Consider the following 27,491-nt stretch of genomic DNA (forward strand, 5'->3'; position numbering starts at 1 on the left):
CATTCTATACAATATCTTCCCCAAAACTGAAGAAGTGGGAGTACATTCCAATTCATTCTATGAGGCTAGCATTTATCTGATACCAAAACTAGGCAAAAGCATTACTAGTAAAGAAAACTAAATACCAAAATCCCTTCTGGACATAGATACAAAAATTCTAATTTATAGTTTAGGACATTGAATCTATGATGTATAAAAAAAATGTTATATCATAGCCAAATGGATTCAGCCCAGGAATGTAAGGATGGTTTAACAATCAAAAATTATCATAATTCACCAAATTAACAGAATGGAAAAAGACTACGTGATCATTTCAATAGATGTAGAAGAAGCTTTTGATGAAATTCCATGTTTGTTACTAAGAGAAATCAGTGTTTTTTACAAAGGTACAATCGCAGTTCAGCAGAGAAAGGACAGTCTTTTCAAAACTGTTTATCCATGTGCCCAAAATGAACTTTGATCCATTCCTCACACCATATACAAAAATGAACTCAAAACGGATCATAGATCTAAGTGTAAAATCTAAAGAAAGCGAGAATTAAGAATACCTGTGTGACCTAGGGTTGCTGCTGCTGCTAAGTTGCTTCCATCGTGTCCAGCTCTGTGTGACCCCATAGATGGAAGCCCACCAGGAGGACAACAGTTTCATAGTTATGACACCGATAGCACAATCCACAAAAGGAGAAAAACTGCTGAGTTGGACTTAATCAAAATGAACTTTTGCTCTTCAAAAGTCAGTGCTGGGAAAATGAAAATGCAAGCTACAGACTGAGAATAAATTTCTGTAAAGCATAAGCTGATAAAGGACTCGTAACCAGAAAACAGGGAGACACTTAGGAAATTCACTCAGTAAGGAAATAACCCAGTTTTTAAATGGGCGAGAGATCTGAACTGACACATCGCCAAAGAAGATGCATGGCAGCCAATAAGCTTGGGAAGGGTGCCCCACGTCATCAGTTGCCAGGGCAATGCAAATTGCCTGCAATCCCTGTGCTCGGGTTTCACAGCTTTCACAGAGGTGACAAGGTGCTGCTACAGACCCATTAGAAGAGCTGAAATTCGAAAGAGTGACCACACCAAATGTTGGCCATGTCATGGAGGAACTGGACCTCTCATACACTGCTGCTGCTGCTGCTGCTGCTAAGTTGCTGCAGTTGTGTCCAACTCTGTGTGACCCCATAGACGGCAGCCCACCAGGCTCCCCTGTCCCTGGGATTCTCCAGGCAAGAACACTGGAGTGGGTTGCCATTTCCTTCTCCAATGCATGAAAGTGAAAAGTGAAAGTGAAGTCGCTCAGTCGTGACCAGCTCTTTGTGACCTCATGGACTGCAGCCCACCAGGCTCCTCCACCCATGGGATTTTCCAGGCAAGAGTACTGGGTGGGGTGCCGTTGCCTTCTCCGTCATACACTGCTAGTAGAGATGAAAAACTATGCAAACACTTTGGAAACCAGTTTGGTAATCTCTTAAAAAGTTAAACACCTACCATTTGATCCAGCAATCACACACCCAGGTATTTAGCCAAGAGGAAGAAAAGCACCTGTCCATATAGAGACTGATACATGGATGTTGGTAGCTGCTTTGTTTGTAATAACTCAACCTTGGAAACAGTCCAAATGTCCATCCACAGGTGGATGGAATATTACTTTGCAGCGAAGAGGAGTGAACTCTGGATGTGTACAACAACATGAATGGATCTCAGAGAAGTACGCTGAGTGAAAGGAAACAGACAGGAGTGTACACCAAACGAGCCTGTTTATATAGAACTCGAGGAAATGCAGACAATGTGTAGTGACAGAAAGCAGATCAGTAGGCTGGGGGTCCGGAGGGGAGAGAGAGAAAACAGATCAGTAGGCTGGGGGTCCAGAGGGGAGAGAGAGAAAGCAGATCAGCAGGCTGGGGGTCCAGAGGGGAGAGAGAGCAGATCAGCAGGCTGGGGGTCCAGAGGGGAGAGAGAGAGAAAGCAGATCAGCAGGCTGGGGGTCCAGAGGGGAGAGAGAGAGAAAGCAGATCAGCAGGCTGGGGATCCAGAGGGGAGAGAGAGCAGATCAGCAGGCTGGGGGTCCAGAGGGCTGAGAGAGAGAGAGGTTACAGATGGGGAGGAAGAAACTCTGGGGGCAACGGATGTTTTTACTATCCTGATAGCGGTGGTGGTTTCACAGGTGTGTGCAGATATCAAAACTTCTCAAAGTGTATACTTGATACACATACAGGGACTGCCCTGGTGGTCTAGTGGTTACACATCCGCCTTCTAATGCAGGGGACACGGATTCGATTCCCTGGTCAGGAATCTAAGGTCCCACGCACTGTAGGGTAACTAAGCCTGTGTGCTTTGACTAATGAGTGCCTTAGAGCCCGAGGGCAGCAACTAAGACTCGACACAGAACAATAATTACTTTAAAATATATATATATAATACAAATTGAAAAAAATGAATATGTACAGTTTATTGTATGCCAGTTATACATCAGTAAGACCGGTGTTTAAAATCAAAAAAATGATTCATTCATAATTGGTATTAAAACTGTAGGCTTGGCCCTAAAGTCATCAGCTAAGACTCACGCGGCCCAACTTAAAGACACTTGCAAAAGTGACGCCATTGGCAAAGTCGAGTAGACAGTTCTCCACTTAATATGCAAACAGCGCATGAGAACTGGGCATTCCATTAATCATCTGGGTTTCATTTTGCCACGACTTTAAATCTCCAATCTCCACTTAATAAACAAACTGAAATGATGCTGGGTTTTTTTCTCAGCTCTAAACTTTACCAGACAGTCTAGTTAAGAATAACATTCCTGCAACAGAGAGTCTGCTCTTAACATGGACTAAACTGGGAAGGAAAAACAGCTTGTGGGTAATTCAGAAACTAGATGACAAACCTCAAAAATCATAGTAGCTGACCAGAAGGCTGTGAAACATGAGCCCTGGGAGATGGTACACCACGAACTCTACCAAGGATAGTAGTGCTGGGGGTTAGGAGCCGAAACTGGAGGCTGGCCCTCAAGGTCCAAACCCCGCCTCCACTTGTGCTGAGACCCTGGGCCCAGGGCTGTAGCCTCTCTGTACTGCAGTTGCCTTACCTCTAAAGTAAGCATATTCACAGGACCTTCCTCATGGGGTTGTTGCAAGGATGGAACGAGTTAACGCGTGCTTGGCACGTTATGAAGATTCAAGGAGCCTTAGCCTCCGTCATCCACGGCAACAGAATCTCTAACTTAGAGCAGTGCTGTGCCTGCATGGTGGCCAGTGACGACGTCAGGCTGACGCATAAGAGCCTATAGACCCACAGCAGATGGGACGCGAGCAGCTTTCAACACTTCACGGCAGTTAGATGGCTAGAAGAGGTGCTCGAGTTGAATTTCATAACTCCACTTAAAAAACACATTCCCCCATCGTTGCCTGTGAGACGAGATAAGCACCAGGTTATCAGGGGCGGGAGAGGCCCTGGAGTCCCGGAGAGAGGCGCAGTCACCGCGCTGAAAGGTCACACCAGCACTTTCCTGCTTCCCCACCCGGTGGCCCCTCACCTGGACGCTGAGCTGCGAGTGGGCGTCCCCCCTCTCCCCGCTGTAAGCGCGCCGTCCTGTCGCCTTCTGCTTCCAGTGCTGCTGCTGAGAAATGCAAAAGCATTCTGAAGCAGGGAGTCAAGGCGCCCACACATGAGTCTTCAAGCTGCAAACTTTCAAACATTTGAATGTGTGTTTATGTGTCCAGCCGTGTCCGCTGGTTCAGGTATCTGGCACACATTGCTGTGTGCGTGGATCCTCTACACGTGGTTGTGCTTGTGAGTACGGTCGTACGCTGTCTCTGTTTCAAGCCGCGGATGTCCAGAAACATGTAAAAGCAGCGGTGATGCAGCTGGTACTGCCGCGAGCCCCAGGATGCCAGCTGTTGCCCTGCTGTTATCGCGCAGTCGCTTAGTCGTGTCCGCCTCTGCGACCCCGTGGACTGCAGCAGTCAGGCTCCCCTGTCCCTCACTATCCCCCAGAGCTCGCTCAAACTCATACCCACTGAGTCGGTGATGCCATCCAACCATCTCATCCTCTGTCGTCCCCTTCTCCTCCTGCCCTCAGTCTTTTCCAGCATCAGGGTCTTTTCCAATGAGTCAGCTCTTTGCATCAGGGGGCCAAAGTATTTGAGCCTCAGCTTCAGCATCAGTCCTTCCAATGAATATTCGGGACTGATTTCCTTTAAGATGGACAGGTTTGACCTTCTGGCAGTCCAAGGGACTCTCAAGAGTCTTCTCCAACACCACAGTTCAAAAGCATCAATTCTTTGGTGCTCAGCCTTCTTTATGGTCCAACTCTCACATCCATACATGACCACTGGAAAAAACATAGCTTTGACTAGACAGACCTTTGTTGGCAAAGTGATGTCTCTGCTTTCTCACGTGCTGTCCAGGTTTGGCATAGCTTCCCTTCCAAGGAGCAAGCGCCTTTGAGTTTCACTCTGCAGTCACTACTATACTTTTCAAGGTACTGTACTGCCAGGTTCAAAGTGTTTTCCTTGGTTTTTGTATCTGTTTGTTTTTAGGTATTACTTGTGTGAAAGTGTTATAACCCTGTTGCAGTGCAGTGCCAGAGAGCCCGGGCTTCCCTGGTGGCTCAGTGGTAAACAGTCTGCCTGCCAGGGCAGGAGATGCAAGAGACCCGGGTTCAATCCCTGGGTCGGGAAGATCCCCTGGAGAAGGAAATGGTAACCCACTCCAGGATTTTTCCCTGAGAAATCCTATGGACAGGAGCTTAGTGGGCTATAATCCATGGGGTCACAAAGAGTCGGACGCAACTTCGAGACTAAAACAACAAGTATATAGCCCATTGTGTTAGTTGGGTATCTCGGCTAACTTTGCTGGACGTACAGATGTGCTGTGGGGGTGGAGTTCATTCCTATGCAGGGTCTGGTGGCCTCTCTTGTCCCAGTGTGTTCCAGAATTTCCCCGTGCTCTGCCTTGATGGGGGCCTGCATTCACCCCCTGTCCTGGGGACCTGGGAACGCACAGCCTTCAGTTCTGAGGGCAGTTCTCATGGATCGTTTCCTTTGCCCCGACTCCCCGCCTCCCTCCGTCTGGGACATCTCTGCTTGGATAAGTCTCACCCCTGGACTGCTCCTCTGACTTTCTCCTCTGTCTTCTCCCATTTCTATCTGCCTTTTCTCTTTGCTTTCTGGGAGATGACGGCCTTTATCCCCCTACCCTTAGGGACTTTGTAAGTCAGCTCCAGAGTTACACAACCCCTGCGCAGCTGTGGCAGTTCTGGTGACTCCAGAACTCACATTTCCTGATCTCTGGGCTAAGATTAAAGTCTGAATTTAAGAAAAAGAACTCCTGCAGATATCGTATATGAAGGCATGTGTATGGAATCTAGGAAGATGGTGCTGATGCACCTGTTTACAGGGCGGCAGTGGGAATGCAGACATGAAGAACAGACTTGTGGACCCAGTGGGGAAGGAGCGGGCGCGACGGACTGAGGGGGCGGCATGGGGACGTGTACATTACCAGACGGAAATCGCTCTATGGTGCAGGCAGCTCAAACCTGCTCTGTGACAACCTAGAGGGTGGGAGACTCAAGAGGGAGGGGACGTATGCGTACCTGTGGCTGACTCGTGTTGATGGATGGCAGATACCAGCACAATACTGTAAAGCAATTATCCCCCAATTAAAAACAAATAAATTTTTTAAAAAGTGGTTTTGGGACTTCCCTGGTGGTTTATGGTTAAGACTCCACACTTCCACTGCTGGGGAACAGGTTTGGTCCCTGGTCAGGGAGCTAAGATTCCACAGGCTGAATGGCACCATAAAAAAAGAAATCACAAAAAATAAAAACAATGAAGAAATAAAAACAATTTGAACTTCTGCAAAGCTAAGCTCCCGTTTAATTGTTGAGTGTGGTAATTGGGTTTCCCCCTGAAGCTCTCCGTCTTCAGTGCTCAGTGCAGCTTGTGTCTGCTTTCCTGGGAGCTTGCTGGTCTGCATGTTTTGCCTTCCACCATACCCCGCGATTACTTGGAGCTCAGGAGTGGGAGTGCTGCCCTAGTCAGTGGTCTCCCCCGTATGCCTATCGCAGCCGCTCTCAGACCCGTGAAGCTGAAGAGAAACCATCCCTTGGCGACTGTAGAAATAAAATTGTAATATTGTGTGTCAGTTGTCCAAATAGAACTGGGGAGAGACGAAGAGGACTTTTTCCCCAATCTCTTTATCCTCATGGAGGAGGATGAACCCAGTGACAACACTGTATTACTATCCCAGATTTTGGCTTTTTCCTTACTGTCGTCTCATTCGCTGCAGAGCGAAAGACCCTGAGAGTGAGCACGCATCACCGTTCAGTCGGGCGAGAGAGACGGTGGGCAGGCCTCTCTGAACGCTGGACGCACCGGCTCGTCCTGTAGCTTAGCGCAGTTTTTGAAAATGTCCAAAAAGTGGTTCTCACCTCCCAGAAAGTGGGACCTTGTCCATGAAGGTGCTCCTCTGAGTGCGTTTATGGAAGGGCTGATGCTGAATTCCCAGATGGTTCTGCAGGCCAAGCTGGCTCTGGGCATTCAGAGCATTACTGGAGGGAGCTTGTCTCCCCAGAAACTTCTGGTATCTCGCATCTCTCCGAACGTTGTCACTAGAGGGAGGCCTGCTTTACTCTGAGTCCCCGTGTCTGACCCTCTCCGGTTCCGTGTCAGACCGGAAAAATGGGAGGATGCTCAGACCTTGCCTGCTGCGGCCCAGTGTTGAATGCGATGCCTCTGACCTCATCCAGAACCGAAGCGGGAGTTAAAGGAGAGCGGTTTGGACACAGCCACATCTCTGCCATTTGCAGCAACAGATTGGACCTAGAGAGGATCACATTAAGGCAAGCGAGTCAGACAAGGACTTGGATTGTATGGTATCACCTGTGGAATCTTAAAAAGCGATATCAGTGAATTTACTAATGAATCAGAAACAGACTCACAGACCTAGAGAACAAATTTATGGTTTCCCGAGGGGGTGGTCCTGGGAAGGGATAAATTAGCAGGGATTAACAGATATGCGGGCTTCCCAGGTGGCTTAGTAGGTAAAGAATTCGCCTGCAATGCAGGAGACACCGACAGAGGTGGGTTTGACGCCTGGGTCGGGAAGATCCCCTGGAGGAGAAGATGGCCACCCACTCCAGTATTCTTGCCTGGAGAATTCCGTGGACAGAGGAGCCTGGCGGGCTAGAGTTCATGGGGTCAGAAAGAGTCGGACATGCTTGAAGCGACTGAGCATGCACGCACGACAGACGCACGCTACTATGTATGAAAGATAGACAGCCGTGACCTGCTGTCCAGCGTGGGCAGCTACATGCGGTATCTCGTAACAACCTGTGACAGAAAAGAATCTGGGAAAGGACATGCATATGTGTGTGAAAGTGAAGCTGCTCAGTCGTGTCCGACTCTTTGTGACCCCGTGGACTGTAGCCCACCAGGCTCCTCCATCCATGGGACTCTGCAGGCAGGAATACTGGAGTGGGTTGCCATTTCCTTCTCCAGGGGATCTTCCCAACCCAGGGATCGAACCCAGGTCTCCCGCATCGCAGGCAGACGCTTTACCCTCTGCGCCACCAGGGAAGCCCTATATATGTATATATGTGTATAACTGAACCGCCTTGCTGCACACCTGAAACTAACAGAACACTGGGAATTAACTATACTTTGATTTTTTTAACGGTTTTTTAAAAAAGAAAACATGGACACATCTGTTATCAAGTTTCTGAAATCATAAAGCCAAAATTAGCCTCCAAGATATACAACTACCAAAAGTAATTGTCTTTCTACTTGATTTCTCTTGGTTTAGAATGAACTTAGATTTCATTGAGTTGGCTTGGAGAAGTTAAAGATAAAGGGACTTTTCTCTTTCCCATAAAACCTTTATCTAGGCTCTCAGCACCGCAGGGCAGGCAGTGGAAATACATTCATGGGCTGACACCATCAGTCGGCCTTGAGTAATCTGCTTCCTACTGTCTCATTTTGTTTCAGCAACGTGAAGGCCTCATAGGTCTCCGACATTCTTCTTGGTACTTGTAGAATCTAATGCAGATGTTGCCTCGTTTCCCCTTCCTGCTGGTGCTCAGCTCAGCCCAGCCAAGGGGTATTGTGAGCTGTGCGTCTCCATCACCTTGCTCTTGCCTTTGTTGTGGTTCAGTCGTTCAGGCGTGTCTGTCTCTTTGAAAATCCATGGACTGCAGCACACCAGGCTCCCCTGTCCTTCACCAGCTCCCAGAGTTTGCTCAAAGTCATGCCCATCGGGTCGGTGATGCCATCCAACCATCTCATCCTCTGTCGTCCCCTTCTCCTCCTGCCTTCAGTCTTTCCCAGCATCAGGGTCCTTTCCAATGAGTCAGCGCTTCACATCAGGAGGCCAAAGTACTGGAGTTTCAGCTTTAGCATCAGTCCCTCCAATGAATATTCAGGACTGATCTCCTTTAGGATGGACTGGTTTGATCTCCTTGCCGTCCAAGGGACTCTCAAGAGCCTTCTCCAGCTCCACAGTTCAAAAGCATCAATTCTTCGGCACTCAGCCTTCTTTAAGGTCCAGCCAGGCAGGAGGAAGGGCGTGATTAAGGGATAAAAGTGGGGGTAGGGCGGGGGCCCTGAGGAAGGAGGAGGGACAGTCGATCCACACACACTCGGGCCAGCCAGCGTGTGGATGCTAGTAACCCCATCACAGCTGTTGAGACTGCGTTTCAGGTATCCAAGGTCACCCAGAGCAGGATGGGGCTTCATCTGCCCGGCTGATGCTCCTGCTACTAAGAGCTGTAGGAGGCGAACACTGGTAACATCCTCAGAACTTTCCAGAAGAGGAGGCATTGACAGAGGCTGAGCCTGCGCGTCCCGCAGACACCGCCACCACAGCCCGCCCCTGAATTCACCACCCTCCCTCTCCACGACTCTCCGCTCTGGGAACTGGCTCTTTTCACGCTCCCGGTTTCATGGCGGCACCTTGTCTCCCAGTTACCTGAGCTGGAGAGGTGTAGCCCAGGCTCCGTCCGAGTTCCCTGCCCCACCCCTGCCCGCTGGCCATGTTAGGTCTTCGTCCCCTGCCCTCCCACCTCCCCAGATCAGCCCCCAGGGCGTGTCCTCTTACCGGGAGCAGTCACCACATACTCTGGAGGAGTCCTGCTGCCTCTCACCTTGCCTGCTTTCCTCTAACTCTGGATTCCACCTGCTGCCAGAACAAGCCCAGTGCAGCTCCTCCCTGTCACCGTCCTGCCGTCTCCCCCCGTGGCTGCTTCCTGCTTGCAGGGTGGAGGCCACAGGCGGAGTCCTGAGCCGTGGGCGGTGACGTACCTGGACTGCCCTGCAGCCTCTCCCCCTGTGCAGGCCCCCACCCCCAACCCACGCCGCACCAAAAAGGGTCCCAGGTTCTGGGGCTCCCTCCCGGAGGCCGGGCTCATTTCCCCACCACTTGGATCTCAGCTCACCTCTGACTCGCTTTGACCTGCAGAAATTGGCCGAAGTGATGCAGTATTTGTGAGTGAGGTCGCCAAGCTCCCACACTCCCTCTTGGAAGACGAAGGCACTTGCAGGAGCCCTGGGCTGGCCTCCTAGGATAGAGGCCACGTGGTGAGAAGGGCCCAGCCTGCACCCAGCATCCGTCCCCACTGACCCCACAGCCACGGTGACCCGCTGACCAAGGAAGGCCCCGCCAGCCCAGCCCGAGTTGCCGACCCACAGGACTGTGAGCTAACACAGTGGACGGCATTCAAGCTGCTGGGCTGTGGGGTTGCTTGCTGTGCGGCCACGGGTCACGGGTCCAGCCCCTCAACGTGGGTGATCCTGACCTTCTCAGCTACTCAGTGATATTTCAAGTCATCTCTGCACACGGGCTGTGCCCTTTTCTTAGAAACACCTCCTCGCCCCTTTCTTCTGCTGCACTTCTTTATGGCCACCTTCTAAGATTCCGCGTGGACATCCCCTCCTTGGTGGAGGCTCCCTGACCCTCAGGGTGTCCCCAGATGGCCTCGTCACACTGCCTCTGCCGTCACTTGATCGCTTCTCTCCTCGCGTCCCGGCTGCACAAGGCGTGCCCCGCTCTGAGCCTCTGGCCCCTCTGCCAGTGGGCAGCGCTGCCTCCCCTGCCCCAGTGTGGGCCCATAGAGGAAGCGCTGCAGTGACTGTTCCGGAGGGCCTGGTTCCAGGTGTGCCCCCTGCACCCCTCCCTGCCCCGTCTCGGCTCCCACACCCCTGCCCTGGAGCTGTGGGTCCCCCAAGATGTCTCCAGGAGAAGTATGGTCACCAGCTCAGGGGAACGCACATGGTCCACCAAGCTCACGAAACACGGCTCCCATCCCAGCAGTGAGCCCCAGCTTGACTCACGTCCTGGCGTCCGTGGGACGTTCCTCCCACACCCACCAGGCCCTCCCTGCCTGGGGTGTCACCGTTCGGTTTTGTGACCTTCAAGGCCCTTCATCCTCCACTGCTTGTCTGTCGTCTGAGCGGCAGAAGCTCAGCGTCCTCCCCGCTGCTTCACTGGGTCAAAGCGTTTGTGTCATAAATATGAGTTACATTGCCGTGGACTTTTGCTCACAACTTCTTACATTTATTTCTTAATTGAAGTTGAGTTGATTTACAGTGCTGTGTTCATTTCTGCTGCAAAGTGCTTCAGTTATATGTGTATGTACACACATACGGTGATGGTTTAGTTGCTCAGTCGGGTCCAACTCTGACCCCATGGACCGTAGCCCGCCAGGCTCCTCTCTCCATGGGATTTCCCAGGCAAGCATACTGGAGTGTGTTGCCATTCCCTTCTCCAGGGGATCTTCCCAACCTAGGAATCAAACTCAGCTCTCCTGCATTGCAGGCAGATTCTTTACTGACTGCGCTACGTAGTAGCCTTGTATGTATATATAAGCTATGTGTATATATATACACACACATACTTTTTCAGGACTTCCCTGGTGGCTCAGACGATAAAGCGTCTGCCTACAATGCGGGAGACCCGGGTTCAGTCCCTGGGTCGGGAAGATCCCCTGAAGAGGGAAATGGCAATCCACTCCAGTATTCTTGCCTGGAAAATCCCATGGACAGAGAAGCCTGGCGGGCTGCAGTCCACGGGGTCGCACAGAGTCAGACACGCCTGAGCGACGCCGCTGTGCCTTCGATGCACACTCTGTCCCGTTCTTTTCCATCACGGCTTGTCACGGGGAATTGCGTATAGTTCCCTGTACTACGCAGCAAGGCCTTGTTGTCCATCCCTTCTACGGGTAATAGTTTTCATCTGCTAACCTCCAACTCCCAGACCATCCATCTCCAACCCCCGTCCCCCTTGGCAACCAGAAATCTGTCTCTCTCTGTGTGAGTCTGCTTCTGTCTCCCAAGTAGGCTCCGCTGTGTCGTGTCCTAGACTCCGCATATGAGCAACGTCATGTGGCGTTTGTCTCTCTCTGTGACCTGCTTCACTTAGCATGGTGATCTCTACGTCCGTCCGTGCTGCTGCCGCCGGCTTTGTCTTACTCTTTTTCGTGGCTAAGCAGTATTCCTCTGTCTGTCTTTGCCACTCCTTTATCCATTTGTCTGTCCATGGACGGGTAGGTTGTCTCCACGTCTCTGCTGTTGTAAATAGTGCTGCTGAGAACACAGGGATGCATGTATCCTTTTGCGTTGCAGTTTTGTCTGGCTATCCCTCCAGGAGTGGGATTGCTGGATCACGTAGCAATTCTATTTTTGGTGTTTTGAGGGACTCCATACTGTTTTCCATAGCGGCTGCATCCATTGACTTTGGTTCTCAGCTCACTCACATTCCATTGCAGCTGACACCAACGCGTGTCCAAAGTTGCCACTTGCCTGTGATTATTTTGGTATCACCATCCACAAAAGTAAGATTATATTTAAGAACGATAACTCCATTTTCAGGAATATGGGAAGGAGTGGGTTTGAAGTGCTGGAACACCAACATGATAGACTGTGACCTTTGTATAAATCTGGGGGGAGATGTCTTGGAAATGATCGGGAACATTCTCTTTGCACCTTTAAAGACAGAGGTGTAGAGGCTCACAACTATCCTTTTGTCTCCCATTTCTGCCTGCCAGACTCTTGATTACAAAATTTCACGCCTTAAGCACTGTTGGAAAAGATCTAGAAAGCTCTAGTCAAACCTATTGTGCAGACTCTCCTAGTATGTTTGATTTAATTCATTAAAATGCACAGTCCTTTGTTTTCTTTCTATTATACTCTGGTACTTTTCTGTTTTAAATGTGTTTCCTAGGCCTTTTCTATACTTACCTTGTCAATCATTATACAGGCACTAATGATTAATCTATTGCAGTGAACTTCAGGTGCAAGGTGAAGGTGCAGAGGGCTTTTTAGCATTATTTTGTTTATTTTGAAATGTTGTTTCCAGCCCTAAACCAACAAGTTAAGCCAGAAGTCACAATAGTTGTGTAATCTCCATGAAGTGTACGGGAAAATATAAAGAAGCTGACAAGCTAGTAAATTAGAGTTGATGAAAAGTGGAAAAATTCCTTGTCTGAAAGCTGCTTGTCTGCCCCGCAAATGGGACTCTTTTGACAAAAATCCCCTCTTTTACCTTCAATCACTCAATGAAGTCTAGTCAAACTTACCTGAGTGAAGACAGCTGTCAGCAGATTGCTCGGAGGCGGCATCACCAGGCCTGAGAAGGGACCCTCCCCCAGGGCCTTACAGTACGGTAAGAACTGAACAGAGCGAGGTAAAGAGAAGACTGACGTTTGCTCAGCTATTTCACTGGACCCTCCTGAGGCGAACGTGAGTTCTGAGTGAGAGAACTCCAGCCTAATTCCACTTGCTCTTTTTCTTGAGTGTCAGATGTCACAGCATAGAAATATGTTTAGAGTTTTTTAAGTAGTAAAAAAAAAAAAAAAAAGAAATATGTTTAGATGGTGAACTTTTATTTAGTACTTTATTTCAGAGAACGTTTACAAAAGGCCTTCTAGGTCCAAGGAGCTCTGCTAATAATGTGTGTGTAGCGGGGTGCTCCCCTGGTGGTGCAGTGCCTAAGACTCCAGGCTCCCCATGCATGGGGCCTGGGCTCAATTCCTAGTCAGGGAACTGGATCCCACATGCCACCACTAAGGCCTTGGAAAGCCAAATAAATTAATTAAATAAATAAATACTAAAAAAAAAAAAACTCCTTAAAAAAGTAACCTAAGGGGACAAAGATGGTTGAGACACAGCAACACCCTCGGGAGACAACAGCCGAGTGAGTCCCCGCTTTGTCATTCCAATCAGATAATGAGGCTTCCTGACGCTCTGCAAAGCACTGGTATGTGACTGAATGTCCTGAACATTCTCCAGATTCTCTCTTTGCTGCTTCTCTGGTAGAGTCAGACCGGCGCTCTGTCCACACCTTTCCTGAGCGGTCGGAGATGTGTGCCAGTCGGCTGCCCAGGCCGCGGGCACGGTCCCCGTCCTCAGGATAAAGGTGCACCACCCCCACCGCCCACCTCCCCGTGTGAAGCCTGCCTTTTCCTGCCCACTTGGACTCTGTTGTTCACTGTGTTCACCGTGACGCAAAGAGCTGGACGCGACTTAGCGGCTGAACAGCAGCAAACAGCAGCGGTGCCTAGACTCCTGTGTGTTCGTCTCACCTCTCAGGCTTAGTTTCACGGTTATGATTCACTCTGTTAATTTCTCTTTTTTTCATTCGGTTTTGTTTTGAATCTTTTTTCACTGCACTGCTCAGCATGTGGGGTTATATAATTGTTCCCTGACCAGGGATCAAACCCACACCCCCTGCAAGGCTGAGTCATAACCACCGGATCATCAATATTTTGACGGATCAGTGTTCTACTAAAAGTAGAATTTTAGCAGTTTACATTTGAGTTTCCCATATATGGGATACAGTTCTAACACTTACGTTGGATGAGAAAGGGGAGGAAAAAAATGCCTTTAGAAGCCAGCGAGTCTCAGAATGGATTGTCCAGGAAGGGAGACGGCGTATGCATCCCCCATGTCTCTGCTGGAACTCGGCTTTATCACCCGTCCTCAGCACCCGCCACTCCATCCTTCGCTTTTCCCTGCCTGGAAACTGAGGCCTGTTTGACTTCCATTTGCACCATTTCCTGATGTCTTGCCTTTCGGCTACCCTGGAAGCTGCTGAGACATCATTGGTGGTGTCTTTTTCTCTCTCCCAAAGCCCCGGAGGACCTAGGACCCTGGGCCAGGGCACGGTAACTGGCACCTAGCTGCCCGTCTTGGCGGACCAGGCGGTGGCTGCATTCTGTGGGCTCCAGAGGCAGGGAATTGCCGTGATTTTCCTGATCCTGGAGCAGAGGTGACTAGTGTGGAGACAGTGTGTGCAGAGGCTGCCAGGAACCGCGGGCCCGTGGGGTAGGGCGTGTGCCATGCGGCCTCGACTTTACCTGCGGAAATGTCCAAAGGGCAGTGTCCCTTATCTGCTTAGGCTGGAAGCAGGCAGGGCCAGTGCATCCAGTGATGTGTGGCAGCCAGTCCTCTGGCCAGAGGTCATGGTGTTGCCTCACTCCCCAAGGATCTCGTTTCAGTTCAGTTCAGTCGCTCAGTCATGTGTGACTCTTTGTGACTCCATGGACTGCAGCACGCCAGGCCTCCCTGTCCATCACCAACTCCCGGAGCTCGCTCAAAATCATGTCCATTGAGTCGGTGATGCCATCCAACCATCTCATCTTCTGTCGTCCCTTCTCCTCCCACCTTCAATCTTTCCCAGCATCAAGGTCTTTTCCAATGAGTCAGTGCTTCATACCAGGTGGCCAAAGTATTGAAATTTCAGCTTCAGCATCAGTCTTTCCAATGAACACTCAGGACTGATCTCCTTTAGGATGGACTGGTTGGATCTCCTTGTAGTCCAAGAGACTCTCAAGAGTCTTCTCCAACACCACAGTTCAAAAGCATCCATTCTTCGGCGCTCAGCTTTCCTTATATAGTCCAACTCTCACATCCTTTAGCTCTTTGTTAACAGAAACACTGACGTTTCTCTCCATAAATCTCAGGTACCCTTGGAAAGCAACTGACAGGTAAAATGGTAAGATGGCAGAGCACTGCAATGCCCTGTTGGAATGCCAGGGAGACTGACATCGTTTGTAGTCAGAGTTGAGTTCCTCGGATCTGGGCGCTGCTGGTTGAAAGATAGGATGTCTGCGGGAATACAAGGCTGCCTCCACGTGTGTTTTCCTTGCAGCGCTTAGAATATGACAGCATAGGAGACGTGGTCACGGCCTCGTTGATAACATGGTCTCTTCCTGGCTTTCGTATAGTTTTGAAGTTGAGCTTTATGGTAGAGGTAGTAAGTTAATGACTGCACTTTGGAACCTTTTGGTCATGGTGGAAAACACCTTTTTTAAAAAAAAAATCTATTTTAGATGGGGACCATTTTTTAAGTCTTTATTGAACTTGTAGTATTGCTTCTGTTTTATGTTTGGGTTTTTTGGCCACAAGACTTGTGGGATTTTAGCTCCCCAACCAGGGATGGAACCTGCACCCCCTGTATTGGAGGGTGAAGTCATAATCACTGGACCACCAGGGACCTCCCGGAAAATATCTTAAGGAATCCCTTTATCTCACTTGCCATTTGAAGAAATACAGTTATGATGCAGAATAAAACATAATAAAAAAAGCACAGATCACAGTCTGATGTACCCTAAAAGATGATAACATCTTCTCAGTCTTACGGAAGTTTAATGCTCCCTTTTCTTTTTCGCTGTGGCATTATCGCTGACTGTGGTCATTTATTGTCAGAATCCTGGCATGAGATGTGACCCTTACAAAAGCATGTGGACTGGCCCCATTCTTCATTTCTAAAGGAAGCAGACCGTGCCTTCGTCTCTGCGCTTGACGCTGCGGTTGACTCGCAGCCGGGCTGAGGTGGGACATGCTCCGGCCGGAGCACCTCCCACAGCTCTGCTTTGGGCAGCATCCTCTCCCTTGGTCCCAAGAGCCCAGCCTTCTGAGGTCGTGGTGGCTCAGAGGGTAAAGTGTCTGCCCACAACATGGGAGACCCAGGTTTGATCCCTGGATTGGGGAGATCCCCTGGAGAAGGAAATGGCAACCCACTCCAGTACTCTTGCCTGGGAAATCCCATGGACAGAGGACCCTGGTAGGCTACAGTCCATGGGGTCGCAAGGAGTTGGACACGACTGAGTGACTTCCCTTTCTTTCTTTCTTTCTTTCTTTCTTTCCTTCCTTGGTCCCAAGAGCCCAGCCTTCCGAGGTCATGGAGGGACCACAGTCCCCCGCCCGCTGAGCCCCAGCCAGGACTGGTGGCACGCACCCCTCGGGTCCTGTCCTCAACGTGCGTGTGGGCCTCCCTGAGACCATTTCAGAAGCTGAATGTCGCCTCGGCCTTGTTGGCGAGGAGAGACCAGGCTGGGCTGGGGGGTGAACTTGGACGGGGCCTCGGGAAGGCGGGGGGCGGGGGAGGGTGGTTCAGGCGGGGGCCCAGGGCCGACGCTGGGGTTCTAATTGGGGCGATGACCTGGTGCCACTGGTCTCGGGGGTATGGGGGCCGGTAACCAGGGCGAGGGGGGGAAGGTGTGTCACCAGGGCCCACGCTGTGCAGGAGGCCGGGCCCTGGTCTGAAGGTCGCAGGAAGTGGTTTCAGAGGTCTGGGCAGCAGCGTGAACCCAGCCAGCGCGGGGAGGGCCTGTGCTTTGACCTTGGGCCTGTGCCCCAGCTGCCCTCAGGGTGGGCCACGGGCTGCGGCCCCCGACGGTGTTTGCTTCTCACCGTCTGGGAGGCCCACAGGCCCAGATCGAAGTGTGGGCGGCTTTGGTTCCTCTCAAGGCCCCTCTGCTCAGGCCACAGGGCCGCCGTCCGCTGTGTGCTCACAGGCTGCCCCCCACTGAGTGTGCACCGCCCCCCACCCCCCGCCCCGTGTCTCTGTGTGTGCAGATTTCCAGCAGCCAGATTGGATCAGGCCCCCTCTGAAGACTCATCTTAATGTAATCACCCCTTTACTATGTCCAAATGCAGCCCCATGCTAGGGCCTGAGGGCTTCGCAGGTGGCTCAGTGGTAGAGAATCCACCTACCAGTCCAGGAGACACAGGAGACATGGGTTCCATCCCTGGGCTGGGAAGGTCCCTGGAGGAGGGCATGGCTACCCACTCCAGTATTCTTGCCTGGAGAGTCCCATGGACAGAGGAGCCTGGCGGGCTACAGTCCATGGGGTCGCAAAAAGTCAGACACGACTGAGCAAGCACGCACCGGCATCAGGACTCCCGCACAGGAATCTGGGGGGGCACGCTGCAGTCTGAAAGTGCCCACCTAGAGAGCGTTCTCCCGTGTGTGAGTTGAAACAGCCTAGCACTATCGGGGACTGACCCGTTTAGATTTTTGTAACACCGGATGTGTTCGTTACACAGTAGTCACTTTAGGAACACCTACCTGCATGGCGCGCCCCACGTGCACAGAGAACAAGTCGTGCCCAGTGTGCCCGCCAGCTGCCTGCCCCTCCCACTCCCCCGGGACCCCCGCCGAGCCACACTGACCCGCTTGTGCCTGCAAGTACTCCCGCAGGCATCCATCCTGGGGGCTGCACACTTGCCGCTCCTTTCACTGGAACATTCTCTCCAAGATGTCTGCACAGCTCTGCTGTGTTCCTGCCGGGGTCTGCACCCTTTTAAGCGAGGCCCTCCCTGGCCAGCCGTGTGGAGCCGTGCCCTCCCCATCCCCCTCCCGCATCCTTGTGTGCCCATCAGATAGTCCAGACATGTCCCCACCAGAGGGGCTGCCCTGGGGCAGCAGGGACTAAGCGTGTGTCGCTGCTATTTCCGTCTTCCTCCGATACACAGAGGGCACAGCAACACAGAGGGATTCCCGGCCGCGTCAGCTCTGGTTCCTGAGATGAGCTCTTGTTTAGAGATTTTTCATTTTGAGGGGAGTTCCCTGGGGGTCCAGTGGTTAGGATTTGGTTCTGTCACTGCCAAGGACCTGGGTTCAGTCCCTGGTCAGGGAACTGAGATTCTGCAAGCCGCTTGACCAAAATAAAAAAGTAATAATAATAAAAAATATGTTCCTTTTGTTACTGAGCTTATCAAGAGTCAAGCGGAAGAATGGCCGACAATGTCACTCTTTCGATTATGAGTTCAGGTGTGTCTCCACTGGCCAGTGATGCTTCCACTCAAGGGGAGCCAGTGGCCCTCCAGTCTCCCAGTGTTTTCACCGACGGCCTCTCTCTCCTCCCAGGAGATCGGAGCTGGGCAGTGGGACCAGCTCCTCCCGATGGAGATGGTGGACACAGAGAGCCCCATCGGTCCCCTCTCCCCACTGGAGGCTGATGACCTGGAAAGCCCGCTCTCGGCAGACTTCCTACAAGAGATGGGAACCATTCAAGAGATTTCTCAGTCTATTGGGGAGGACAGTTCCGGGAGCTTCAGTTTTACAGAATACCAGTACTTAGGAAGTGGTCCAGGATCAGATGGCTCCGTTATTACAGGTAAGCGTACCCCTTCCTGGAAAGCTTTACTCAGAAATGTTTTTTCCGCAGAGAACAGTGTTCACTTCACCTGGAGGAGAAGTCACGTCTTTCTGCCTTGAAATCTTCAGCCGTGAGAGCGTGACATTCTGTGCCCCCGGACTTTTGCGGCATCTCAGTGTGTCCTCTTTATAAAAGCTGGACACGAGTCACATAATGCTTGAAATTCAGCTGGCAGCTGCTTTTTTTTTTTTTTTTTTAATGGTGTGAGTTTATGTTTCTTTAAAGCAGAGACTCCTACTGTAATAAAAATCACTGTCTTGTCTGGAAATGGACGTGAACCATCTCCTGACTCTTTTGTAAACTCCCATGTGTGGGATGGATGAGCAGCAAAGCCCTGCTGCACCGCGTGAACTATATTAAATTTGTCATTGTTGTCCAGGCGCTCAGGTGTGTCTGACTCTTGGCGACCCCACGGGCTACACCACACCTGGCTCCTCTGTCCTTCACTCTCTTCCAGAGTTTGCTCAAATCCACGTCCATTGAGTTGATGATCTAACTATCTCATTCTCTGCCACCCTCTTCTCCTTTCGCCTTCAGTCTTTCCCAGCATCAGGGTCTTTTGCATATGATAAGCTGTAATGGAAAGGAATATTTTGAAAAAGAATGTATATCTGTATATGTGTACAACTGAATCACTTTGCTGAACAGCAGAAATTAATACGTGGCGTATGAACTATGCTTCAGTAAAAAAAAAAAAAAAAACTGTTAAAAAAAGGAATTTTAAGATGGTTATGGTAAAAAAAAAAAAAAGGGCTCCATCAGGCGTCAGGCAAGGCAGACAGAAAGCAGTAAAATGTGGGGTCTAGTCTGGTAGCCTTACTGGGAAGAGGAAGCCACGGCCCTATCCGTCTCTCAGGGCAACAGGTGAGCCGCCCCGGAGACTTCTCTGGCAGTCCAGTGGCTAGGGTTCCAACGCCTCCACTGCAGGGGACACGGGTTCAGTCCCTGGTTGGAGAACTAAGATTCTTCAAGCCTTGCAGCATGCCCCCACCCCTGCAAAAAAGGCACCCTGGGATAATGTGGTGTAAACTGCACCCTTGATTTAAAGGAGGCTCCTTTGGAGGTGGGCTTGACCTCACTGTCCTTCTTGGGGCTGGGACTGGAGGAGTCAGGATTGAACCGGCCAGGAGGTGTGTGTGCGGTTTTCCCCTCCGACCGTGGGTTATCCTGGCTCCCTTGGGAGAACCGAGAAGGCTCTCCCGGCAGCCTCTGGTGGAGGCCTCTGTTCCTTCCACCCCACGGCTCCCCTTGTGTCCAGGGCTCGCTCCCCCACCGTCCTCTCCCATGGCCCCACCCCAGAAAGGTGGTTTCCGAGACTGTGCGCTGACCTTCAGTGATGGCGGGAGAGGGAGGCTGGAGGTTGGCTGGCAGCCGTTTTCACAGATAACCCGTGTCATGGAGAGTGTGGTTGAGAGTGCGCGACCCGCGAGCCTGCTGGGGTGGACGTGGCTTCACCTCACGCACAGGGGTCTGCGCTGCGGTGGTGTTTGTGACAGCGTGTGCACCGTGGCAGAAAGGAAGAGAGGGGCGCTTACAGAAAGAGACCAGACACACGTCCTTGACTCTCGGCCACTGGCCGCTAAGGAGGTGGGTGTGTGGTCATCCATTCTTACTTCCCTCCAGTTCTCTTTATCATGGTTAATTAAACCTTTTGATCATTTAGAATCATCTCATAATCCGTAAAGTCTTTGTCTCCTTGTTGGGTTTTTCATTGCTATCGTTACATCTGAGAGAGAGAATGACTTCTTATTTGTGAATCCGACTTTTCATCCTGTCTCTAACGGCTCCCTTGGTGATATTTCTAAGTTATGTAAATTGCACATACGGGAGGGCCCTCTATAAAACCTGTTCACGGTCAGCTTTACACCTAGGAGACCGGACGGGTGAGACTGTTTGCTCTGCCAGTGTGTATTTCCCGCCCTGCCCCCAATTTTTCTTAGCTAGCTTTATTGACATAAAAACGTCACATATCCAAACAGTGACACACACACACGGAGACTTGTGCAGCCATCAGCACAATCAAATGGCAGCCCCGCCACCCGACGTTCACTTGTGCCGCTTTGTAATCCCTCTCCCACCACACCTCCCTCTCCCAGAGTAACCGCCGCTCTGCTTTCTCTCATCAGTCAGATTGTATTTCCTAGAATTTTATATAAATTGAATCATACAGCGTGTTCTCTTTTTAGTCTAACTCCTTTCACTCAGCCAGATTATCTTTAGATTCATCTGCATTGACAGCATGTATCAACAGTTCATCTTTTAAGATTTCCTGTCTGGGTTTGCCATGGTTTGTTTATCCATGTTGTCGATAAACATCCGGTTGTCTCCAGGTCCTGGCTGTTACAGCTGCTGGGAAGGTTCACGTACACATCTCTGTGTGAACAGTGCTTCCACTTCTCTTGGGTAAACAGGAATGGGTCATGTTCTTCTGCTTCTTTGCATGGTTTTTTTTTTTTTTTTACAGTTTATTTTTAGATACCATACATTGTGGATTTTGTTGATGATGGATATTTTGTATTTACATAAATATTCTTAAGTCCTGTTCTGGGAGGCAGTTAAGTTTTAATGTGCAAGATGTTGATCCTTTCAGGCCCTGTGGTTAAGCTTTGTTAGATGGGACCAGAGCAGTGCTGATGCTAGAGGTAATTTGCCCCAGTTCTGAGGCAAAACCCTTTCGAGTGTTTTACCCAGGGTCCTAAGGATTCTGAGATACTCCATACTGTTCCCTCCAAGCATTTGAGGTTGCTCTTGGAGTATCTTTTCTTTATCTTCCTTTTTTTTTTTGGCCACACCCCACGGCTTGCCAGATCTTAGTTTTCCCAACCAAAGATTGAACCTGAGCCCTTGGCAGTAAAAGCCTGGGGCCCTAACCACTGGACCACCAGGAAATTCCCTGGAGTATCTTTCCTTTTAGGCTCTCTCAGCTGATGGAGCAGACATATATGTGTACATACATACCCACATATGTACACATGTCTGTATTTCTATATACAGCTGTCTGTCTCTATGTTAAGGTAATATAAATTCAAACAAATGTCTGTACCTCTAATCCACCACCTCATGGACCACTCTAGCCTCTTCTTACCTGTGAGCTCACGCTCCAACAGTATCCACCATCCATACAACATCCATCCATCCATCCACCATCCATCCATCCGTCCACTATCCATCCATCCGCCATCCACCATCCATCCACTATCCATCCACCATCCACCATCCATCCACCATCCATCCATCCATCCGCCAGCCATCCACCATCCATCCATCCATCATCCACCATCCATCCACCATCCATCCATCCATCCACCATCCACCATCCATCCACCATCAAGTGAACATTTAGATTTAGTCTTTCATTTCCGGTGTAGTGCCTTCTACTTCTGCTTCACTGACTATGCTGAAGCCTCTGACTGTGTGGATCACAACAAACTCTGGAAAATTCTGGAAGAAATGGGAATACCAGACCACCTTACCTTCCTCCTGAGAAAGCTGCATGCAGATCAGGAAGCAGCAGTTAGAACTGGACATGGAACAACAGACTGGTTCCAGATAGGAAAAAGAGTATGTCAAGGCTGTATATTGTCATCCTGCTTACTTAACTTATATGCGGAGTATATCATGTGAAATGCCGGGCTGGATGAAGCACAAGCTGGAATCAAGACTGCCAGGAGAAATATCAATAATCTCAGATACGCAGATGATACCACCCTTATGGTAGAAAGCAAAGAAGAACTAAAGAGCCTCTCGATGAAAGTGAAAGAGGAGAGTAAAAAAGCTGGCTTAAAACTCAACATTCAAAAAACTAAGAGCATAGCATCTGGTCCCATCACTTCATGGGAAATAGATGGGAAACAATGGAAACAGTGACAGACTTTATTTTCTTGGGCTCCAATATCACTGCAGATGGTGATTGCAGCCATGAAATTAAAACATGCTTGCTCCTTAGAAGAAAAGCTATGACAAAACTAGATAGCATATTTAAAAGTAGAGACATTACTTTGCCTACGTCAAAGTTATGGTTTTCTTCCAGTAGTCATGTACGGATGTGAGAGCTGGACGATAAAGAAAGACTGAGCACTGAAGAATGGATGCTTTTGAACTGTGGTATTGGAGAAGACTCTTGAGAGTCCCTTGGACTGCAGGGAGACCCAACCAGTCCATCCTAAAGGAAATCAGTCCTGACAATTTATTAGAAGGATTGATGCTGAAGCTGAAACTTCAATACTTTGGCCACCCGATTCAAAGAACTGACTCACTGGAAAAGACCCTGATGCTGGGAAAGATTGAAGGCAGGAGAAGAAGGGGACGACAGAGGATGAGATGGTTGGGTGGCATCACCGACTCGATGGACATGAGTTTGGGCCAGCTCCGGGAATTGGCGATGGACACGGGGGCCTGGCGTGCTGCCGTCCATGGGGTCACAAAGATTCGGACACGACCGAGTGATAGACCAGCAAGAGTGGCGACCTCAGAACTGCTCCCCCAGGGCCCTGTGGGAAACCACCTTATCGGCTCAGGACAGTGACCAGGGGCAGTTCCCTTTTCCTCTGGACTCACAGACTCCATGCATTTCCAAGGTCATGCAGGCGAGCATCTTCATCAGCGTTCCTACAAATGCTTCCCACACTTGTGATACAAGTAAGTAAGTAAAGTCACTCAGTCGTGTCCAACTCCTTGTGCCCCGAGAACTGCAGCCCACCAGGCTCCTCAGCCCATAGGATTCTCCAAGCGAGAAAGGGTGGATAATTGCATTCTGTGTGCCATCCTGGGGCCCCTGGGCCTCCTCAATTATTTTCGTGTATTTGCACACATTAAGGTTCACTCTGAACGTAAAACTCTGTGGATTTTGACGAATAAATTAGGTCGTGTATTCACCATTACAATTTCTTATGAATAGTTTCACCACCTCGAAAAAGCCACTGTGCTTCACCCATTCAGCCCTGCCTCCCTAACCCCACTCCAGCTGCTGATCTTTTCACCACCGATAGCTCTGCCTTTCCCCAAATGTCAGACATTAAGAGCCGCATATGTAGCCTTTCGGAACTGACCTCACCTATTGAGGGGCCTCTTGGCACTAAAGCGCTGTCCACAATAGCCAAGACGCGGAAACCTCCTAAACGCCCATCGACAGAGGAGTGGATAAAGAAGACATGGTGCATGTGTAGGCTCGACGGAATGTCACTCAGCCGTGAAAAGAAAAGAAGTGACTTTCCATTTTTCTCAGCCATTTGGAGCAACATGGGTGCAACTGGAGATTATCACACTGAGTCGTAAAGAGAGAAACCAACAGCTTATGACATCAGCTGTGTGTGGAATCTAAAACTTATCAAGAAATGAGCACATTTACAAAACAGAGACACACAGAGACAGACAGCAGACTTGGGGTTCCCGAGGGGGGGGGAGTGGGAGGGAGGGTCGAGTCGGGAGCTGGAATCAGCAGAGGCAAGCTGGCATATACGGGGTGGAGAAACAACGCGGCCCTACTGTACAGCGCAGGGAGCCGTGTTCAGTGTCCTGTGACGAGCCATATGAAACAGAACACGCGTGTGTGGCTGAGTCACTGTTCTGTACGGCAGCAACTAAACACAGCACTAACGCAACGATGCTTCAGAAACACGTTTGAAAAGAATAAAGCTGCTGAAACACTCACATGTAGGTGTTTGTGTGGACACACATTTTCAAATCACTTTTGTCAATACTGGTATTGCCGTTCAGTCGCCAAGTCTGGTCCAACTCTTCACGACCCCATGGACGGCAGCACACCAGGCCTCCCTGTCCATCGCCAAGTCCCGGAGCTTACTCAAACGCATATCCATCACGTCGGTGATGCCATCCAACCATCTCATCCTCTATCGTCCCCTTCTCCTGCCTTCAGTCTTTCCCAGCATCAGGGTCTTTTCCAATGAGTCGGCTCTTCGCATCAGGTGGCCAAAGTGTTGGAGCTTCCGCTTCAGCGTCAGTCCTTTTGATGAGTATTCAGGGCTGATTTCCTTTAGGATGGACGGTTGGATCTCCTTGCTGTTCAAGGGGCTCTCGAGAGTCTCCTCCAGCACCACGTGTCGACATCCAGCAGTGTAACTCTTTAAGACTGTTTTGCTTCATAGGAAACCGCCAAACTGTCTTTCGAAGTGGCTGCACCATTCTGCTTCCCTAGAATGAGAGCTTCTTTTCCTCCACCTGCTCCCCATCATTTGATGGTGTCAGTTTTTTGGGTTTTAGCCGTTCCGATAGCTGCACAGTGACGTCTCATTTTAATTCAGGCTCTCAGTGACCGTTGATGGGGAGCATGTTCTCATGTTCTTGCTTGCTATCTGTGTGTCTTCTTCAGCCAGATATCTATTTGGATCCTTTGCCTGTTTTTAATTGAGTTTTTTAGTTTCATTACTGTCGAGTTGTAAGACTCGTTCATGCAGTTTGGATGCAGTTCTATTATTGCATATGTGTTTTGCAAATCGCTTCTCCCAGTCTGTGGCTTGTCTTTTCATTTTCTTAACAGAGTCTTTTGCAGAGCAGGAGTTTTTAATTTTAAGAAAGACCAACTTCTTTTTTTCTTGAGTTGTGCTTTTGGGTTGCCCACATGGATTTTTATTGTCTTTCTGGTGCAATTTACTGAGTTAACAAGTATAAAAGGGCTGGAAGGGAGGATGCAAAAAAAAAAAAGCGCAACAAGTTCTGTGTGGGACACTTCAGTCTTTGGCAACGAAGAACAAAGCTGCTGTGAGCATTCGTGTGTATAGGCTGCTTAGGAAGTGGCCTTTTCCATGCGGCCATGATTTGGTCCATTTTGTTTTGATTTTTATGGGTTAAAGCGTATAGTTGTTTTTTTTTAGTTGGGGGGTCCCTGGCTAGGGGAGCTTCCAGATGTCCCAGCCCTGGTCGCTGTAGGAGGGCTGGGCCAGGGCTGACAGAGGAACGGAGCCCTACCCACCAGCTGACGCCTCCCCAGTGAAAGCCCGGGGCGGCGGTGGGGTGGGGGGAGTTGAGGGCGGGGGGTGGTTAGGTGGGGATCAGATCCTCAGAAAGCTGGTCTGGATGTTGGATGGTAAGAGCGTGGAAGTTCATAAGCCCTCCCCTTCTTTTCCTAGACACCCTGTCCCCAGCCTCGAGCCCCTCATCTGCCTCCTACCCCGCGGTCCCTGGCAGCGCCGAGGAGTCATCCAGCATCGCCCTGAACATCGAGTGTAGGATCTGCGGGGACAAAGCCTCTGGCTACCACTACGGCGTCCACGCGTGTGAGGGCTGCAAGGTACGGGGACCCTAGGTGCGGAGAAAAGTGACCTTTCAGGGACCACGTGTGCTTCCCTTCATCTTACACACAAATGTTTGTTGTTAGTAAGAAAGATCTGCTGAAGGGCGTCCCTGGTGGCTCAGTGGTAAAGAATCCGCCTGCAGTGCAGAGACTCGGGCTAAATCCCTGGGTGGGGAAGATCCCCTGGAGAAGGGAGTGGCAACCCACTCCAGTATTGTTGCCTGGAGAATCCCATGGACAAGAAGAGCCTGGCGGGCTACAGTCCATGGGGTGGCACAGAGTCAGACACGACGGAAGTGACTTAGTACAAGCACGTTAACGCTGTTGATCAGAAACCGACCCCATTAACACGTTCATTTCTCTCTTTGGAAAGCCTGTGGCATATTGCTGGACTGCTCTTTATACGTGATATAGCAAGTGTGCTGTTTGAAGGAGAATGAACCACGTTAAGGCTGCTCCCTTCACGGGGATGCAAGGTCAGAGGGCTTCTGCGCACCTTCTCTCTCCATCGTCCTCAGAAGGCCGTGGGGGGCAGTGGTCCTCACAAGCATCAGCCCCGTCAGAGCCTACAGCACGTGCCGGCCAACGGCCAGACCCCGGGCCGAGTCCTCCCCGGCCGCTGCGGCACGCCCCAGTGTGTCCTTTGTGCCAGGGGCCCGTCCACCCGAACTGCGGGCTCCATAGCGAGTGCCTTGCTCCCCGCAAAGCTGTCTTTCCGCTGGGCCATGATTGAGTCACCTTTGTTTACTTTGGGGTTTTTTTTTTAAGTTGTTTCTCACTGGATAAAGTTTAAGATGCTTTTATAAAGCAAGAAAGTTATTTACAACCAGCTGCTGCTGCTAAGTCGCTTCAGTCGTGTCCGACTCTGTGCAAGCCCATAGACAGCAGCCCACCAGGCTCCCCCGTCCCTGGGATTCCCCAGGCAAGAACACTGGAATGGGCTGCCATTTCCTTCTCCAATGCATGAAAGTGAAAAGTGAAAGTGAAGTCGCTCAATCGTGTCGGACTCCTAGCAACCCCATGGACTGCAGCCCACCAGGCTCCTCCATCCGTGGGATTTTCCAGGCAAGAGTACTGGAGTGGGTTGCCATTGCCTTCTCCATTTATAACCAGCTAGCTTCCCTTTATTATATAATCTTTATCTTTTAGAGAGTTTATGTTCTCCCACAAAAAATGCTTAGAACATTTTCATCACCCAAATGGACCTGCTGTCTAAGAAGAGAAAGTCACATCTGTAGAAATCTTAGCTGGGTGGAGTCACTCTTTGGGAGATTGTGTGTCTTCCCAGGTGAGGATGTATTGGTATTACTTTGAATTTTGCCTCATTTTCTTACTTTTCCATGTAAACCTGCTTCAATTATATTAGACTTTTTTTAAAAATAAACTTTATTTATTTATTTGCCTGGGCTGTGCTGCACATGGGATCTAGTTCCCCAGCCAGGGATCAGACCTGTGCCCCCTGCACTGGGAGGGCAGTCTTAACCACGGGGCCACCAGGGAAGTGCCGACATCAGACTTTTTAGATGAACCGTTTCTCTGCATTCAGTTCATCTTAAAAGAGACAATAAGTGAACAAGAAGAAGCGTGAATAAAGGAGGACATTGATTCATCAGTGGTCCTATTCTTTAACCAACCGTGTGTTGATCCACAGGGCTTCTTTAGGAGAACGATTCGGCTGAAGCTGGTGTATGACAGATGCGACCGGAGCTGCAAGATCCAGAAAAAGAACCGGAATAAGTGCCAGTACTGTCGCTTCCACAAGTGCCTTTCCGTTGGGATGTCCCATAACGGTAGGTAAGGTTGGCTCTCGAA

At 50.2% G+C, this 27,491-nt stretch overlaps 1 protein-coding gene and 1 long non-coding RNA gene across 4 annotated transcripts in view; one reads left to right on the forward strand and one right to left on the reverse strand.

Annotated features, from left to right (window-relative positions):
• PPARA (peroxisome proliferator activated receptor alpha) overlaps nucleotides 1-27,491 on the forward strand; it is a 70,813-nt gene that overhangs the window by 23,923 nt on the left and 19,399 nt on the right. For all 3 annotated transcript variants that reach the window (XM_027968213.2, XM_042247880.1, XM_042247881.2), the window contains exons 3-5: nucleotides 18,139-18,388; nucleotides 25,516-25,676; nucleotides 27,331-27,469. In XM_027968213.2, the coding sequence (XP_027824014.2) occupies nucleotides 18,175-18,388; nucleotides 25,516-25,676; nucleotides 27,331-27,469 (514 nt within the window). In that variant the 5' untranslated portion in view covers nucleotides 18,139-18,174. The remainder of the gene's footprint in view (nucleotides 1-18,138; nucleotides 18,389-25,515; nucleotides 25,677-27,330; nucleotides 27,470-27,491) is intronic.
• Nucleotides 2,432-27,417, reverse strand: LOC114114095 (uncharacterized). The gene is made up of 3 exons (XR_003588953.3): nucleotides 27,314-27,417; nucleotides 9,088-19,003; nucleotides 2,432-6,815 (listed from the first exon to the last, which is right to left on the reverse strand). It is a non-coding gene; the product is annotated as an uncharacterized LOC114114095 (long non-coding RNA).

This window comes from Ovis aries, chromosome 3 (assembly GCF_016772045.2).
Source record: "Ovis aries strain OAR_USU_Benz2616 breed Rambouillet chromosome 3, ARS-UI_Ramb_v3.0, whole genome shotgun sequence".
NCBI classification, from domain to species: domain Eukaryota; kingdom Metazoa; phylum Chordata; class Mammalia; order Artiodactyla; family Bovidae; genus Ovis; species Ovis aries.